The following is a 17,746-nucleotide window of genomic DNA, read 5'->3' as shown; positions in this document are numbered from 1 at the left end:
GTTTTAAAGTATCACAGAGAAGAGAATGACTATCAAAGCACTTAGCAACATCCTAGCTAAAAGAAGTGCTATTGAGGATGATGACCCAAGGGACACACTTTTCAAACCACAAGAAAGCAATCTGCTTGGACCACATTAGACAAACTCCTTAAAAAATAACCATCACTAGGTTGCTCTTATTGGACATAACAAGAAATATCCATACAAATTTTGCTTTTGCAATTGTTGTTCAAATCTTCTTGATTGCTTTATTACATCACTCACTGGTTCCTAATAAAATCACATGAGAAACTACCTTTAGAATTTAGTGCTATGGAAAAGAATCTGTGGTCTATCTTCTCTGATAAACCGATTCCTTTCAGGTGACAAGATCTATCCCACACGGACTGTGTTTTCATTTTTGCCCTGGCAGCCAGGAAGCTCAGAACTAAATCTCAAATTCAGTCACAGTCATGTTTATCCCCAGGATAATTGTGATATCTTTTTTTTCTTTTTTGGCCATAATGTTCTATTTCTAGTTTTCTAGCCTACTGTAAATCTTTTTTTATTTTAATTTTTTTTATTTATTTATTTTTCCCCCAAAGCCCCAGTAGATAGTTGTATGTCATAGCTGCACATCCTTCTATTGCTGTATGTGGGACACGGCCTCAGCATGGCCGGAGAAGCAGTGCGTTGGGGCGCGCCCAGGATCCGAACCCCGGGCCGCCAGTAGCGGAGCACGCGCACTTAACCGCTAAGCCACAGGGCCGGCCCGCCTACTGTAAATCTTTATGTACTTATGGAAAAGAGATGGGATAAAATAAATTTAACATTTGGTATGCTCAGTCATTTTAGAATTATTTCTGCTATTTGTCAATATAAATGCAAAAAAAACCTGACCTATGTTTGGATCTTCATAACATTTGGAGAAACTGGGTAGAGAGGACCCAGAGAAAAGCAACAGAAAAGGGACAAAGAATGGGACTAAGGTAGTATGTCCGTATTCTCCAACTCAAATATTGGGGCACATTGATCTAGCATATGGCCTATTAGAAGAGAGTATCTGAAATTTGGAAAATTCCAGAGATAGGTTGAAGGGGACAGATCGCAGGAGGTATGACCATTATTTAACGTATATGAATAGCTATAGAAAGGTTTTAACCTTTTTTTGGATCAGAGATCCCTTTGACATTCTGTTGAAAGCATTGGACCTGTTTTCAAGCACTGTAATATACAATCACATACAGTTTCTGAAAGCAGAACCCTCCTGTTATCTATTTATCTCTCCAGAATATCAAAAGCACTTTACAGCTGGCACTGCCCTAAAAAAATTCGAATAGACCTGAGGAAGCACCTGAGCTGCCAGGTTAGATGGGGAGACTGGCAAATCAGCTATCAGTTGACGTTCTTAACACTCTGACACCATTCTTGGATGATTTAAGCCAGTGGGTTGTTTTGTTTGTTTAGCTATTTTGAGTAACAGACCCTTTTGATGAGCTGATGAAGATATGGGTCATCTATCCCAAAATACATCCACACACACACAATTTCATGGGCTTGGTGGACTTCCTAAAGTCCGTCCTCAGATCTCGGGTTACGTTTAAGGGAAGACTTCCCTGGACTCGGGAATGCCCTTGAAGACATTTTAGAATCACCCTCTCTTTTATCACCGAGACTAGAGCGGCCTAGATAAAGGAGGTGACCGGACCGGGAGACACAGACCCCACCCCGCCCCCCCGGCCTCTCGACAGGCCCCCTCCGAGCTCTCCCTTCCCCAACGCCCGTGTCGAGCAGGTGCGAAAACCTAACGGGCCACCCCGCCGCGACGGCTCGGAAAAGGTGGAAAGGATGGGACCCTGGGAGCGGCGGAGGCGGGGGTGGGGGCCTTCCCGAGGTTGCTTGGTGACCAAGCTCTCCGCCCAGACCGTTCCATTTCCTCAGCAGGGGGCGCCGTGGGCCGGGACGAGGCTGACGGACCTGCCAGAGCGGCCCTCTTCCGGCTTCCCCCCCTCCGCCGCGCGGTGGCCGGGTCCCGTGACGTCACAGGAGGCGGGGCCAGCGCCGCTGCCGGGTGCTGGAGGCGCCATTGGAGCCGGCTTGGCTTGGAAGCTCCGTTGAGGAGCCCTCCGGCCGCAGTTACAGCCGCGTCCGCTCCTGGTCCCTGGCCCCTCGGCGGCATGGCGTGCGGGGCGACGTTGAAGCGGCCCATGGAGTTCGAGGCGGCGCTGCTGAGCCCCGGTTCCCCGAAGCGGCGGCGCTGCGCCCCTTTGCCCGGCCCCACTCCGGGCCTCAGGCCCCCGGACGCCGAGCCGCCGCCGCCGCTGCCGCTGCTCCAGACGCAGATCCCACCGCCGACTCTGCAGCAGCCCGCCCCGCCCGGCAGCGAGCGGCGCCTTCCAACTCCGGGTAACCTACGCTGCGGGTTTGGCAGGAAGCCAGGCCCAGGCATATTTGGGGGGGAGGGGGTTGTGGACGCTAGGCTAATTCCCCCACAGACCCCTTTGCCCTGAGAAAAGGGAACTGGGGTGCCGCTGGGCCTGGTCGCTTCCGGGGATCGGAGACATCCGGGAGGGGTAGTGGGGCCACAGTGTCGGTTTTCGGTTTTCTTGGAGCAGGAGACATTAGAGGGGTGGGCAGCAGGAAGATCCCTAACCGCTCGGGACCCCCCTGTCCCCGAAGCCCCTCCTGCCTCTGCTGCCCGGGCCTGCACCGAGCCGCCCTGCAGATCCAGTGGGCCATGGAAAATTGGATTCTACTCACGAACCCGGCCGTGAGGGTGGATGTTGGGGCGGGTTACTGAGAAGGGGCCTGAGTGCGTGCTGTTCAGCACTGTACTGTAGCTTGTAGGGAGACCTGATTTCCAGAAGTCTTTAGGGACCGGAGGTCGCCGCAGAAGTCGTGGAATCCGATTTCAACCTGACTATTTATAAGGACTGGTCATGTTCTTTTATTGTATGGCTATTGTCTTGTACCATATATGGCTTGGAATCGGTAGGTCGTTAGCTAGAATTTGAGAATTTGAGAATCCTTAAACATACAGAGATTCCGGAAGCAGGAATTCAACTATCCGTAACAGAGAGGCTCCTTCAATAAGGGATTCCACCTTGGCCAAGAAAAGGGGAGAGCTGTTGTGACAAAGTAAAAAACCCAACAAAACCTAACCATTGTGCAGGAGTAGAGGGGAAAGTGCATCAGAATTAATATTTAGCAGTTTTAAAGGGCTGCCGGAAATGGGAGGGGGAGGTCTCAAAATTGGACTTGGACAAGTCCTTTCTTTGTGTGTGTTTTTTTATTTCTTAAGCATAAGCAGAACCTTGAGATTGCCTTAAAATCATTCTTTCCTCACCCCTTTTCAGTTATCAGTGTCTTTAGGCTTTATTTCCTCCTTCCTCTGCATATCCACATTTCAGATTTCAGGCCCTCATCCTCTCACACCAAGATTCTTGCAGTTGCCGGCCAGGCTTTCCCAGACACTATATCCTTACCCATGTTCACTTCTTTTTTATTTTGGCATTCAAAGGATTTACCAGCTATAACCATGCCCTACCTAGTCAATCTTTCATACATTTTTTCCCAAACTATGCCTTTACTCTTTTGCCCCAGACCCACCTGGCTGTGCCTGTATCCTTGCCTTCCATCATGATGTTTCTCCTTCTATTTGCTAATCCAAATACAGTCATTTCTTCAAGTCTCCCATCCGTTACCTGACTAACCCTATCCCATAATGAACTCTATTCTACTCTAAATTCCCTGACCACTTAATGTTGCAAAGCCTTATGTACTGAATGAGATAATGTTTGCAAAGTTCTTTGTAAAGAGCCCTTCAAAAGCAGGGGGCATAGATGTCCACTTGAAGTGATGTTTTTTCTTCCACTGCTCCTACACATACCCAAGGATAGCCACGTAATCTTTCTGCATCTCTCTTCTTCTGCAAACTAGAATTAATACTTGCCCTATCTATCTTGATGGATGTAAAAACCCATTATATATAAAACATTTAATGTAAATGTTTTATTTTTTCCAAAACTACCCTCTAGACTAATTCTCTTGTAGTTCACATTATAGCAAATGCTTAATAAATGATTGTTGAATGTATTTGGAAGCCTCAATATGGCAGAGTGCTATAATGGGTCACTATTTTTTAATCTTAAAATTAAATTTTTGTATAGCTCATGCAAACCAACTTTTTGGTCATTTATGATAAAATATTTAAAATACTCATTTTTAAAGATTGCCCAGTTATGTTTCTTAATGCTTATTGGAATATGGTTCTGTCATGAAAGAAACAAAGTATGAATGATTCATTATTTGGTGCTTTGCCTTAAGTGAAAGATGCCTTCTGGATTAAAAAGGAAGAATGGGGAAGGAATTATTAGTTGCTATACAAATAGAAAGAATAAAGCCAACTGATAAGAAAGTGAATTTAAAGATAAGTGATTTCATTTTATAACATCCTAGTTGTTGTCTCAAGTGTTGTAAAGTTCTCAGAAATGGATTTTACTTCACTTGAAAAAAACCAGATATGTGTCATAGCACTTTTTCTGGAAAGGGCCTGTAAAATTAAGCCTTGTATTGCTTAATGAGCTAGGTGGCTACCAGGCATGGAAGGGGGTTGCTGACCTCCGGGAGATGTTTTTAACATGGAGTGAGTCTAGATGCAAAGCAGTTAATTGATCATGTCTTGAAGGTTGGGGAATAACTTCCCGATTGAGGTAGCATTTTAGCTGGGTCTTGAATAATATTGAGGGGAGAGAGGCAGCCCATTTCAAACAAAGGAAAACTGCTTGAGCAAAGGCCAGAAAACCCACAAGTTAAGGGAAGAATAGTTTTGAATGCAACTGGGTTGTAGTGGGAGATGGAACAGGGAAAATAATTTGGCGCCAAGGCTTGGAAGGCATGGAATGCCATGTTTGAGTTTGAATTTTGCTATGTGTAGAATTTTGAGGATGGGCTTAGTCTGATATAACCTGGAAGCACAACCTCAAATAATAATGGGAGGCAAGGATTAAAATTATTATCTACTGTTAAAAAGAAATGTGCATTTTTCTTTTTTTTAAAAAATGCCTTTTCCTGTTCTAAGTGGCTTTGGGAAGGAAATCACATCTACTTCCTTATTTTTGTCCCCTGCGTACCATCTTTAGAATCTTGAACTTGCTAGTCCTTCTTCCAGCCTCAAAGTTGTATCTTTCCATTTGTTCACTTTACCATACAAGAGGCAGTTTGAGGTTTATCAAAGACCTTCTGTTCTCATGAGCATTGTCCTCATGCTTGTCCTTTCTTGTTTCAAGTCTTTGCAGTTCCTTACATCCTTGTATCGAATCTGGCAAGTATGTGCTTGGAGAATAATACATTTTAAAGATGAAGTGAAAACTTCATCAATTCAGGGATCTAAAATATGAACTTCATAGCATTCTTAAAGGAAAGCTTTGCTAATCCTACACTGTTCCAGTGTTTAAGCTGAGTGTTATGGGGTTTAGCTATGTGTGGAGCAACTTTGAGTTCATATCAGTTCCTGGGCTGTACTGTCATTTGTTATGGCATTATTATCTTTGATTTTGATTCTCACAACTTTGTCAGGTAGGCATTTAACATTTATATTGAAGAACTAGGCTAAAGATCCTGAATGACTTTCCAAGGTCATAGTCACACAGCTAGGAAGAAGCAAAACGGCGTTAGTAAGGCTTTCCCCCATTAAAAAAATAAGGTTATAGCAAGGTATACATTAGAATAATCTGAGTGGTGGGTGGTGATACAGTTTTCTGGTTTTTGTTTTTGATAAGGAAGCTTTATTATCTGGAGGGTGAATACATTATTCTACCACAAAAACAAAAAACTTGAAAGTCATATCCTTCCAGATTCTTTGTTGTCTCTAGGAGTGGACTTCAAGGTGGTTAGTGATTTGTGTGTCATGGATCTTTTAATAGCGTTAGCAGATTTGGTTTGTAATTACCTAGACTCAGAATAGTAATCTGGATCCTACCAAATATTGCCTCTTATAAGATCAGAAAATTCTTTTCTGAGCCCTTATCATCAATTCCAAGCAGTAAATCTCAGGTCTTCCCCTGGTCAATGTCCACGCTGTGAACATAATGGTTTCTGCTGTCCTCTTCCTCAAAGATCTTGAGTCCCAAACAGGACCAGAGCTTCGTTGTTAGAAGGTCTTGGGTGGTAAGACACTCACCCCTAATACCCTAGTTTGTGAAATTATGCAACTTAAAGGAGATCAAAAATAGCTCCCTATTAGGTGGATGGGATATTTTTGTTTGCTGCTGTAAGTTGTACTAGTTTTACTAGTTAATCCTACAGCAAACAGCAGATCTGTCTTCGTTATCACAGGAAAAACAAGTGAAGGGGACTATCTGGGTGGCTTATGCCAAAATAGCTATTCTGTGTATTGTTGAAATAGCAATAAGAGGGCACACTTAGGGAGTTATAGGAGGAGTGCTTTATTCAGTATAAACCTTTTTGTCGTTAAAGAAGTTTGAATAAATGAGACAATAAAGTGAATGCTCAAGTGTGTTTCTTTTTTATTAGAGCAAATTTTTCAGAACATAAAACAAGAATATAGTCGTTATCAGAGGTGGAGACATTTAGAAGTTGTTCTTAATCAGAGTGAAGCTTGTACTTCGGAAAGTCAGCCTCACTCCTCAGCACTCACAGCACCTAGTTCTCCAGGTAAGCATGCTTTCGTGTGCACAGTCCATTTAAGAGTTCATAAATGGTACTTAAAATGATAGTTTCCTAATCCAAAATTGATTTTGTCTAAAGTAATAAAGTGTATGCATTATATTACTACTTATAAATACTTTTAAAGCCATAGAGTCATGAAATTGGAAAATACCTTAGATTGATTTGTTGGGTTTCCTTCCACCCAGTGCAAGAGTACCCTGTATAACTGCAACATCTACTATCATAGCTACTAGTCACATGTGGCTGTTTAATTTTAAATTAATTAAAATTTAATAAAATTTTAATGTTTAGTTTCTCAGATGCAGTAGCCACATTTCAAGTGCTTATCGGCCTCATGTAGCTGTTGTATTAGACAGCACAACTATAGGAGATTTCCCTCATTGCAGAAAGTTGTGTGACAGCACTGCTCTATAACATTGACAGGTGGTCAGAGAGGATGTGCTCAAAAATAGAATCTTCAGGGTTGGAGGGAATATTCATGGTCACATAGTTCAGCCACCAGTCTTGCCTGCCATGCTCCTGCAAATAGTCAACAGGCCAGTGCTCGAACATCTCCGTTGGGTGGTGAACTCTGTCTCCTTTAACAGTAGAGGAGTTTATTTCCTCATAAAGTGTTATACTTTGTAACAGTTCCAAGAGGTAAAAATTACCTTGGTTAAAAATTGTCTCCTTACAGAACACAAATTGGTGTTGGCCAGGAGCTGGGGGAAGGGGGGAATGGGGAGAAACTGCTTAATGGTAAGGGGTGTTACTTTGAAGTGGTAGAAGTGTTTTTGAAACTAGATAGAGGTAGTGCTTGTGCAACATTGTCACTGTGCTAAATGGCACCAAATTGTTTGCTTTAGCATGGTTCATTTTATGTGAATTTCACCTCAAGTAATTTTTTGAAGAATTGTCTTATAACCCAAAGGTCTTGGCTTTGGAACAACACCCTTTCTAATTGCTCTTGCACGTACATGAGTAACAGACCTTTCACTGGTTATAGCTGGCAAGTCTCTCCTTAATTTTCTCTTGAGATTTTAATAATGTAATCTTGAAGTAATAGAATCTGTTATGGGTAGAGAAACAATTACAAATAATGACTGGCTAGATGTTTTGGTCAGATTTCAGCTATAGAGAAAAAATTTTGGTGTAAGCAAAAAATGATTTGTTTTAGGGTGTTAAATGGTTTATAGGGCCGGCCCCGTGGCTTAGCGGTTAGGTGCGCACGCTCCGCTACTGGCGGCCCGTGTTCGGATCCCGGGCGCTTGCCCACGCACCGCTTCTCCGGCCATGCTGAGGCCGCGTCCCACATACAGCAACTAGAAGGATGTGCAACTATGACATACAACTATCTACTGGGGCTTTGGGGGAAAAAAGGAGGAGGGTTGGCAATAGATGTTAGCTCAGAGCCTGTCTTCCTCAGCAAAGAGAGGAGGATTAGCATGGATGTTAGCTCAGGGCTGATCTTCCTCACAAAAAAAAAAAAATGGTTTATAGACTAAGAGGGCCAAAGAAACGGATTTCAGATTGAGCTTTGAGGAACAACTCAGAACTGGGCTACCAGTGGAACTGCAGCTTTTATCATGATCAAGAAGCCAATTTCCATGTTTTCGGGCATTGCAGTGGATATTTTGGTTTCTAACTACTATCTTATGAACATTTCACTCTTTTTGACCTAGGTTCAAAAGAGATCAAGGATGAGATGTTTATTGCCTAATCGTCTCCTTCATTCATACTTCAATGACTTTGCTAACAGTTTTTATATTGGGCAAGTCACTTGGTCTCCTAAGTGTCAAACTCCTAACCATTTCTTACCAGAATCACCTGTGGAACTTAAAACGCTACCCAAGCCCTACCCCAGAATTAAATCAGAATATGTATCTCTTTTTGGTTAATTCTACAGATAATTATGATGCACCACCTTGGTTAAACATAGATCTAGGTGATCTGCAAGGATCTGGGTAGCGTTCATACTGTGAATCTACTTTCTCTAACCCAGACTGGAGGCTTTATATCAGCTTTAAACTTTTTGTTCTTGTCTTCTACCAAATGAACATTGACTATGGGCTCAGACTGTTATGGCATCAGAACTATTTTTCTGTATGCAGATCAACCAGCACACCTGGATACATGTTGTTCCTCCTACTCAATTTACCTTTGGCCTTTCTTTGTAAAACAAATGTCAGAAACTCAAGAGAATTATGTGAAAATATTGCTTATAAAGTAGTGAAAACTATCATTTTTCTAAACAATTTTTATATCCTAGACTGTTTATGTAAAGTTTTTAATTCTGAGTCTTAGAACTAGAATGTATTATGCAAACTAGATTTGTCTTTTGACCAGGTTCCTCCTGGATGAAGAAGGACCAGCCCACCTTTACCCTCCGACAAGTTGGAATAATATGTGAGCGTCTCTTAAAAGACTATGAAGATAAAATTCGGGAGGAGTATGAGCAAATCCTCAATACCAAACTAGCAGGTAGGCTGAGGCAGTGGCTATGCCATTGTTAATAGGGTTCAGTAAGGATTAATCCTAGTTAAGTAAATGGTAATTTAGAAAACGAGTAGGACTTAATGCAAGAAGATTTAATGAGTTGTGTTAAATTACTCTCTGATTCTAAACATTTCATTTTTACATTATATGGAAGGACTTTTCATGTACATTTCTGAAACAATAAACCAAGCTTTTCTTTCAAGAATTTTCCATATGAATAAAGGCATTGAGTAGGTTATTTGGGCTAGCTGGCGGGTAAACAGGTGGTTGGGAAAGTGCTAAACTCCCAACAGGTGGTTGGGAGGAGTGGAATACAGTCAACATATTCAGACTTCCTGGTGGGAGTCACTTTGTGGTTGTGGGAAGTCAGGCATCCTGTGATTTGGAGGTACATGAGAGAATACATTAGCGTTTGGAAAGCACAGCTCAGGCTAGAACAAAGGGATGACAACAAAGTAGAGCCTTTTGGGAAAGGAAGGGCTCTGAATCAGGAATGGAAAGCAGTACCTGTTTAGTAAAAGAGGACCATGTTGTGATCAGAGCGATTTTAGGCAACAACTTCTTCCTGTGACAGTATTGTTTCCTAATCTGGTGACCCACACCACATGGTTCCTCAGAATGTTAATAGGTCTATTTTAAATTGAGAACTGTTGGTTTAACAACAAAGTCAAATGGGTTTCTTTATAGTAGAACTGCTTTGATCCTTTAATATATTAATAATGTGTATTATAAGAAGCTCTAGTATATCATTCCCCTCCTACTCCCACCCCAAAATTGTTCAGACCAGCTGGCTCTAAGTGACTTCTGTGTTCATGGATATCAGACTACCTTATATCTTTCTACTGAGTTTCCCTTTAGAAGGTACTTCTGTGGAACTGTCTACAATTAGGTAGTATGGAATTTTTTCTTAGCTTTCTAGCCTCCCACGTCTTTCACTTAATGTGTATGTTAAAATTTATAGCAAGGATAGAGTGCAGAAAAGAGCTTCAAACTTGATGTCCCATAGGAGAGATCCTAAAATTTGCTGGCTTTTAGTAGTGAGCATATCTGTCTTGGGAAACCATTAGTAGGGGATGGAGTTACGGCAAGGGTGAGATTGTTAGAAAAATGTTATATCGTAGATGATCAGTGACCAAATCTAGGAGCTGGGGATTTGGCTCTGGGATCTAAGAGGAAGTAACAGATCTCACAGTGACCATTATAAGGAGGGCCCAAAAGTGGATAATTTAAACTGGGAAGCCAGATGTGATCCTGACACTTGATTCTCAAAAAACTGAGGGAGAGTTTCTGGGGATAGTATATACTGTCTTTCCCCTCACAGAACAGTATGAATCTTTTGTGAAATTCACACATGATCAGATTATGCGACGATATGGGACAAGGCCAACAAGCTGTAAGTATTGCCAAATTTTTGTTTGAATTTTCCAACTTCCAAGCGTAAGATTTTGACGCTGAATACCTGTCTCCTGAGAGCAGAAAAACCCTGTGAAGTAAAATAATAGCTAACATGTAGAGAATACTTACATGCCCAGCACTGCACTAAGCCCTTTAAATCCTCAGGAAGTTTATTTAACCCACAGTAACCTTATGAGAGAAGAAGTATTATTAGCCCTATTTTATAGGTAAGGATAGTACTTAAAGAAGTTAAGTAATTTGTCCAAGCTCGTATAGCTAGTGATTCAGCCAGGATTGAAACTGGCAGTCGGACTCCAGTGCCAGTTTGTTTATTACCTGGCTTTTCCCCAGAAAGATAATTTCAATTGTTAATTTATGAAAGTTGATTCCTTAAGTTAACTTATCAAGTGTGTGGTCAGAATTTCTTAATTCTAAACATCTTGCAACTACCAATTACTCAAAACATAAATTATAAATAGCTATATATGTAAACTGAACCTGAGTCAGGTTTCTTAAATTCTTAAAAATTTAGGACCTTTTCAGTGGTGATTCATATCCTCTATGCTGTTTATCACATTATCATTAGTTAATATATTAAAAAAAAGCACAACACTATATTTTTTAGTATTCTTACACTCTTTTGTTTTTATTCCTAATTTATAGACGTGTCCTGAAGCTTTCTTGCGTATCTGGGTACCAGGTTTGACCTCAAGAGATGGCTGCTGTACACTTTTTGCAACTGGTTTGATATCACATTTCAGCTCCAACTTTGCATCCTGAGAACACTTAAACGTTTCTGCAGGTCCATTTTATACAACTTGAAAGACCTTAAAACTTTCTCGTTGCCACAAGCATATCTTTCTTTTCTGCTCATCCAATAAACAGCTGTGCCCTACTGTGATAGATTTTCCAAACAAAAATACCTGGAGCAGCAGTTTAGCAAAATATGCCCTCAGTGGCACTCAACAAATGGAGTTTCCCCAAGCACAGTTCTGTAAGAAGTGTGTGTGAGAGTGTGTGTATATGTGTGTATGTGTCTTTTAAGTTATTATTTGTATTGTGCAAATTTTTTTGATCTTGGGGATTCTGGCTGTGAATTTGATGCACGACAATTATGGTTAAAAACATTTGCTTGGTCTACAGAAGATTGTTAATGTTTTGTGACCATATAAGTTGTAACAGTGGATTGTTTCATGTGTAGGTATTATTGTTAAATACAGGGACTGTTTCCAGGCACAGAATATGAATCATAAGTTAGGATGGACATTAGATGTGATTATGATGACATAGCAAAGGTCTGTGGTCCTAGGTCTACAAATGCGTGATGAGGAATTAGAACAAACCGGAGACAGGCCATTTGACACATGGACTCTGCCTAGCCGTGTTACAAAGATACTTTGACTCCAAGCCTTAAAATACCCACGTGGAGTCTCTGCTCACCTCACTCACACAAAGAGCTCCCTGGATACTGAACCTCTAAAAAGAAAAAGTCTCCCCTGGAGCAGGAGTATCAGGGTTTGCTTGGGAGCATGACATGGGTGAGCACGGGGCCCGCCCAGGCCCCAGCGGCACTGCTGTTTGGGAGGAGCCACTTTACCTTCGTATCAGTTACTAAAAATAGAATTTGAATCCTTTGGTCAGCTTCCCCCAAATTCTTCTAAGAGGTGTCCATGTTCAACTGCTTGAGCTTTGTTTTGGCAGCCCCCTGCCCGAAGTTGCTTACAGACTGTTCTTCACCTTGTTTCCAAGGCTGAGGAACAGAAAGTAGCCTCTGTTTTGAGGAGGTGGAAGTTAAGTATACATTTATTTTTTACTGTGACTTGTTCAGGACCACATTTTACAAAATGCCTTGTTTCCTTTATTATTGTTTCTGGAAAGGAAAGTTCTATTAAACTTGTTTTAGTTTGAATATAGAATAGTTTTTTTAATTAGGGCTTATTTTGAAAAATTCTGAGTTTAATTCAAATGTATGCCAATACCTTCCAAAGTAAGGTAATATTCAGAGACAGTTGTTCTGATCAGATGGCTTAGAGAAATTTCTGGAATATTCATATTCGAAGATTCCTTATTAATGAATGTCTTTGACTTAAATCTAACCAAAAACTGCAACATTATTCTTTGTACATTTTCATTATATAGTGTTAACAAGCTTAGTTGCAAACGAATAAAATACTTAAGCTATTTGTTTACCTTGCCTTCTTAATACTGTGATAATGTTTATTAATTCAAATAATTTATGTGAGGCTGCTATAACCATTTCCCCAGTTCAACATGACATTTAAGATATATAGACTTTTTTTTAAAGCCCAAGAGTAATCTTTTAATAATTAAAGAATTATTTTACTTCATATTTGAAGGGCAATTTGTTTCATCTCTTCTTTTTCTAGGGTAGTCACTTGTTCCTGGAAGAGGAGCATAGCAGTGGCTGTAATGGGAATGGACTTACAGTGGGATAGTCACACCAAAACAAGGGAAGGGCAGCTGTGGGGGCCATCAAAAGTCCTGAAGGATGGACCAGGAATGGGGAACGCTGCCTCACTGAAGTCTTCTTGTTACAGAATCAGTGTGGTGTGCTCACTCACTATTGCAGGTGTTAGCCCCATTCCTACTAAATGGCTTCTGGCTGGGAAGTAGAGTAGGTTTCTATAAGGAAAATGACAGACACCTTCTCACTGCACCCAGTGTTGTTCGGCTATTATATTACGATATGGTTGCCCTTTGGGGCCACAGGGTAAGACCACACCACCATGGCTGGGTTTTGGAATCTCCTCAAAATGGAGTAGACATCTTGGTTTAGTGTTTTATCCAGAGAAAAGATGGTTCCTAGGACAAAAAATGGGGATCTGTAAGGTAGGCCTTAGACTAGTGAAAGGAGTTTTTCCCTTGACCTTGATTTCTAGGGCTTGAACTTAGGGGCATTCCCAGGTAGGAAAGTGTCTTTTTTTTTTTTTTTTTTTTGTGAGGAAGACCAGCCCTGAACTAACATCTGATGCCAATCCTCCTCTTTTTTTTTTTTTTTTTCTTGCGGAGGAAGACTGGCCCTGGGCTAACATCCATGCCCATCCTCCTCTACTTTATATGGGACGCCGCGACAGCATGGCTTAACAAGCGGTGCGTCGGTGCGAGCCCGGGATCAGAACCGGTGAACCCCAGGCCGCCGCAGGGGAGCACACACACTTAACCGCTTGTGCCACCGGGCTGGCCCCTATGGAAGTGTCTTTATCCCACGGAGGTAGGTCAAGGCCCAAGGAAGAAGGCAACTTATAGAGACCTATAAGGATAGGCCAGGACCTATGGTCTGAACAGCCATATCTAGTGAGCTAGTTATTATTTTCTCTGTTTTAATCCCATTTGTTATCCTCTTTATAGTTAAGTCTTAAGCTTAAGAGGAATGAAAGGAGTAAATGTCCATGCCTGGGTCAGAAGGGTACAGGGGAGATCAGAGTTCCAGAGTCAGTGATAATTGTTAAGAGCTCCCCAAGGAGAAGAAAAAGATCGGGGGATACGAGAATTTGGGCCAACCTTCCACACGTGGTGAATCTTCTCTGCCCACCAGGAAGGATTGGTTGGCTAGTGTAGTAGTTAAAGGAATGGCCTTTAAATGTTTGTAGCCCTAGAGTTTAGTCTGCTCTGCCACTAACTTGCTATGTGAGCTTTGCCAAGCTACTGAACTTTTGGGGCCATAGTTTCCTTTTCTGTAAAATGAGGATTAATTGTATGTGCATCATTGGGTTTTGTTTTCAAATGGGAGATTAAATTAAATAGTCCATGTAAAGAGAGTGTTGAGCACAGCTTGGGACATAGAATATGCACTTGAAAATGTTACAGCAGATTTCTTTATAGTGGTTTTTATCAGATCTGAAGACCAAAACCTTTCTGCAGCAGTGATTCTCAACTTTCCAGTCTGAATAACCCCTTGTTAACATCCAAATCTCACATTCTTTTATTAGAATTTGTACTTTTAAGTGTTTGACTAAGAAAACAATAAAAGTTGAATGACAAATGAATTCAGTAATGCCTCTCAGTGAATCTGTATTTTGTTATTCACTATAGCAGGGCTTAGCAACCTGTGGCCTGGTTCTGTAAATAAAGTTATTGGAACGCTGCCACGCCTATTCGTTTGCATCTGTGGCTGCTTTCACACTGCAACTGCGGAGACGGTATGGGCCACAGAGTTGAAAATGCTTACTCTCTGGCCCTGTCCATAAAAGTTTGTGGGCCCCTGCACTGTAGTATTGATATACATTTGAAAAAGCTCACAAACAAGGCAAACTTGGTGCATCGTGGGTTGGTGGACACGTGCCTTAATTTGTCATTCCTACAGGAGTTACACCTAGGTTGAGGTATGATGAAAAATCCTCTGCTTAAAATGAAAACTGACTGATTGCCAAAGTGAGTATCTTACAGAAAAAGCTAATGAACTTTTTAGAGCATTGATTCTCAAGGATGAGGACAGGGAGCATACTATTAGAGGGATAAAAGGTTTAGAATGACTATTTTATCTTTGGCATATTCAGTTTTGAAATTTTAGATACACAAGTGGATGTGAGGATTTTACATTTATTAGAAAAGAGCATGGGTTTAAAGATAGTTTGTTAAATACTGTTCTTAAGGAACAGTGACTTTTCTGCTGCCCTGGTGATTCTTTCCTTGAAAACAGCTTCAGAGAGTGCTATAGTCTTCTATAGCTACAGTTAAATTGGACCTTGGATAGCGGGGTGGGGGAAGGGCGAAATAGGTGAAGGGGATTAAGAGGAACAAACTTCCAGTTATAAAATAAATAAGTCACAGGGATGTAATGTACGGCATAGGAAATATAGTCAACAATATTGTAATAACTTCATATGGTGACAGATGGTTACTACTCTTATCAGCGTGATCATTTTGTAATGTATGTAAATGTCAGATCACTGTTGTACACCTGAAACTAATACAATATTGTATGTCAACTATACTTTAATTTTTAAAAATCCCTTAAAAAATAATAAACGAGGGGCCAGCCCGGTGGCGTAGTGGTTAAGTTCATGAGTTCCACTTCAGCGGCCCGGAGTTCACCGGTTCGGATCCTGGGTGCGGACTTACTGCTCATCAAGCCATGCTGAGGCACTGACCCACACAGAACTAGAAGGACCTACAACTAGGATATACAACTATGTGCTGGGGCTTTGGGGAGAAAAAAGAAAAAGGAAGACTGGCAAAGATGTTAGCTCAGAGCCAGTCTTCCTCAAAAAAAAATAATAATAAACTGGACCTTGTGTAAGGTTGACACTTTCAGGAAGAAAGGAGTGAGTTTACCTAGGGAAAAATCTCTAGCTACCCACCCCAAACCATACTTTCAAATAAATAATTAGCACTTCATTGTAGGGAGGGTATGATACTTTGTCTAAAATTTCAAAATCTGAAGTCTTCATGGGTCTCTCTACTGATTGTTCTTTATAGTGAGCTGTCTGTGTGCTGGGTTATCTATGACCTGGACAGTATATCTGAAAAATTATTTGTAGGAATAAACAGGAGAAGGATGAGGCATCTGCTTCCAGGAAGGATTTCCAGTTGCCTGTACCTGGGAATATTACCAAACCTTAAATCAGATTGAAGACTGGAGGTTCCCTGGATCATCCAGATGGCACACAACCAGGTGTCAAGTTCATGTGAGGACTGGTTTACTTTTGTCTAACTCAACTTGAAAGTGTGTAACACTTTGGAATCCCAGCTTATGGTGTCTGTGGTGGGGGTTCCCACCTTTAGCTGGCCTTAGGTTTTGATTTTTGTCCCCTTAGACCATGAGGCTTCTAAAAGTGCAGCTCAGCCATCCAGGGGCTTCTTCCAGATTGCAAATGCCTTGAGGGAGAGAGCAGCTTTGAGTTCTAGGCTCTGGGTTCTCATCTAGATTTTGGCTCAGTAACTCCTCACTACCTAGTTAGCCTTTTTATGCTTTTTAGTTGGCCTTAGCAGTAGGTTGATCCAAATTTCCTGATGCTCAATTTCTAGAAGTAAAAGTTCCTATGTACTTTTTGTCTCATCGGAGCTTTGGCTGGTGAAGCTATTAACCTGGCTTGGTACCCAGTATGCCTTCGTGTTAATGGGAGATAAGTAGGGAAAGACATGTTTATATTGACTTTGAGTATTTTTCAATCATTCAGAAAGCATTACTGGTGTCTTCTGAGTTCTTTATTTGTGGAGGACAGATATTTGAGTTTTAAAAGCCTGACAAGTTCTCTAAGTAGCCCTAGTCTGTCTGCCCCCAGTACCTGACTTGGAATTAACATAAATCAGTACTTGGTCAGTTGGATCTTGACCCCTGAGAAGGGGCTCAGTCTAGCAAGGAATATAAGCAGGGAAGGTAAAAGTTGCTTCGTGTTAAGTGAATGGTACAGGTAGTAGACCAAGGGAAAGAAGAGATGGTTCTAAGTAGCAATAGTGATCAGGAAAGGCTTTATTCAGGGAGGTAGAGTTGGAGTGAGGTTTCAAAGGATGAATTGGGCTCAGGCAAATGTAAGAATTGGGACTTGAAATGAGCACAGGCTGGGTGGTGGGAAATCGTGGTGTGCAGGGACAACATTCTTGTTTAGCCAAAGTAGAAAACTCATGTAGATCCTGGGAAGAGAGCTGGAAGCTAGATTGTAGGGGCTAGATAATGAAGTGCTTTGACTACTATGAGTTTGGCCCTTTTTCTGTGGGAATCTGAAGAGTTTTGGGAAAACTAATTCAGGGGTAAGTACAGGACAGAAGAGCAAATACCACACCGGAGACAGGTTGACCAGTTAAGAGCCTCTTTTTTTGGTCCAGTCAGAGATAACGAAGGCCTGTACATTGATTGGGAAGGTTGATTAAACACGGCTCTGGCTTTGCCCGGGGGCTAAGAAGAGGATGGCCCTTAAATCTTTCTAGTCTCTTCTCTCTTCCCATAGGCATAGTTTCAAAGATTCTTTTTCTTTTGGTTTGGCTTATCTTTGCCCCTCACTTAACTAATCCAGTTCCATAGCAGCAGCAGCTGTGGGTTTTGGGGTTTGGTTTTTTGGGGTTTTTTGCACAGATTCTCTTAAATCCACCTATTTTTTTTTTTTTTTTTTAAAGATTTTATTTATTTATTTTTTCCCCCCAAAGCCCCAGTAGATAGTTGTATGTCATAGCTGCACATCCTTCTAGTTGCTGTATGTGGGACGCGGCCTCAGCATGGCCAGAGAAGCAGCGCGTCGGTGCGAGCCCG

General features: G+C 41.5%; 1 protein-coding gene across 3 annotated transcripts; it reads left to right on the top strand.

Moving 5' to 3' along the window:
* Window positions 1-2,050: 2,050 nt before the first annotated feature.
* Window positions 2,051-12,728, top strand: AKIRIN1 (akirin 1). Of its 3 annotated transcripts, XM_004425992.3 has the most exons (5): window positions 2,054-2,385; window positions 6,514-6,654; window positions 8,995-9,129; window positions 10,466-10,537; window positions 11,203-12,728. In XM_004425992.3, exons 1-5 carry the CDS (start codon window positions 2,157-2,159, stop codon window positions 11,211-11,213), a joined length of 588 nt encoding a protein of 195 aa, XP_004426049.1. In that variant the 5' UTR covers window positions 2,054-2,156; the 3' UTR covers window positions 11,214-12,728. The 3 variants fall into 3 exon arrangements, with proteins under 3 accessions (XP_087302367.1, XP_087302366.1, XP_004426049.1); XM_087446241.1 differs by lacking the exon at window positions 10,466-10,537 and having other exon boundaries at window positions 2,051-2,385; XM_087446240.1 differs by lacking the exon at window positions 11,203-12,728 and having other exon boundaries at window positions 2,052-2,385; window positions 10,466-11,170.
* The last annotated feature ends 5,018 nt before the right edge of the window (window positions 12,729-17,746 follow it).

This window comes from Ceratotherium simum, chromosome 22, assembly GCF_057802395.1.
Source record: "Ceratotherium simum simum isolate JZ-2026a chromosome 22, ASM5780239v1, whole genome shotgun sequence".
Taxonomy (NCBI): domain Eukaryota; kingdom Metazoa; phylum Chordata; class Mammalia; order Perissodactyla; family Rhinocerotidae; genus Ceratotherium; species Ceratotherium simum.
This window is presented reverse-complemented; position numbering and strand designations above follow the sequence as displayed.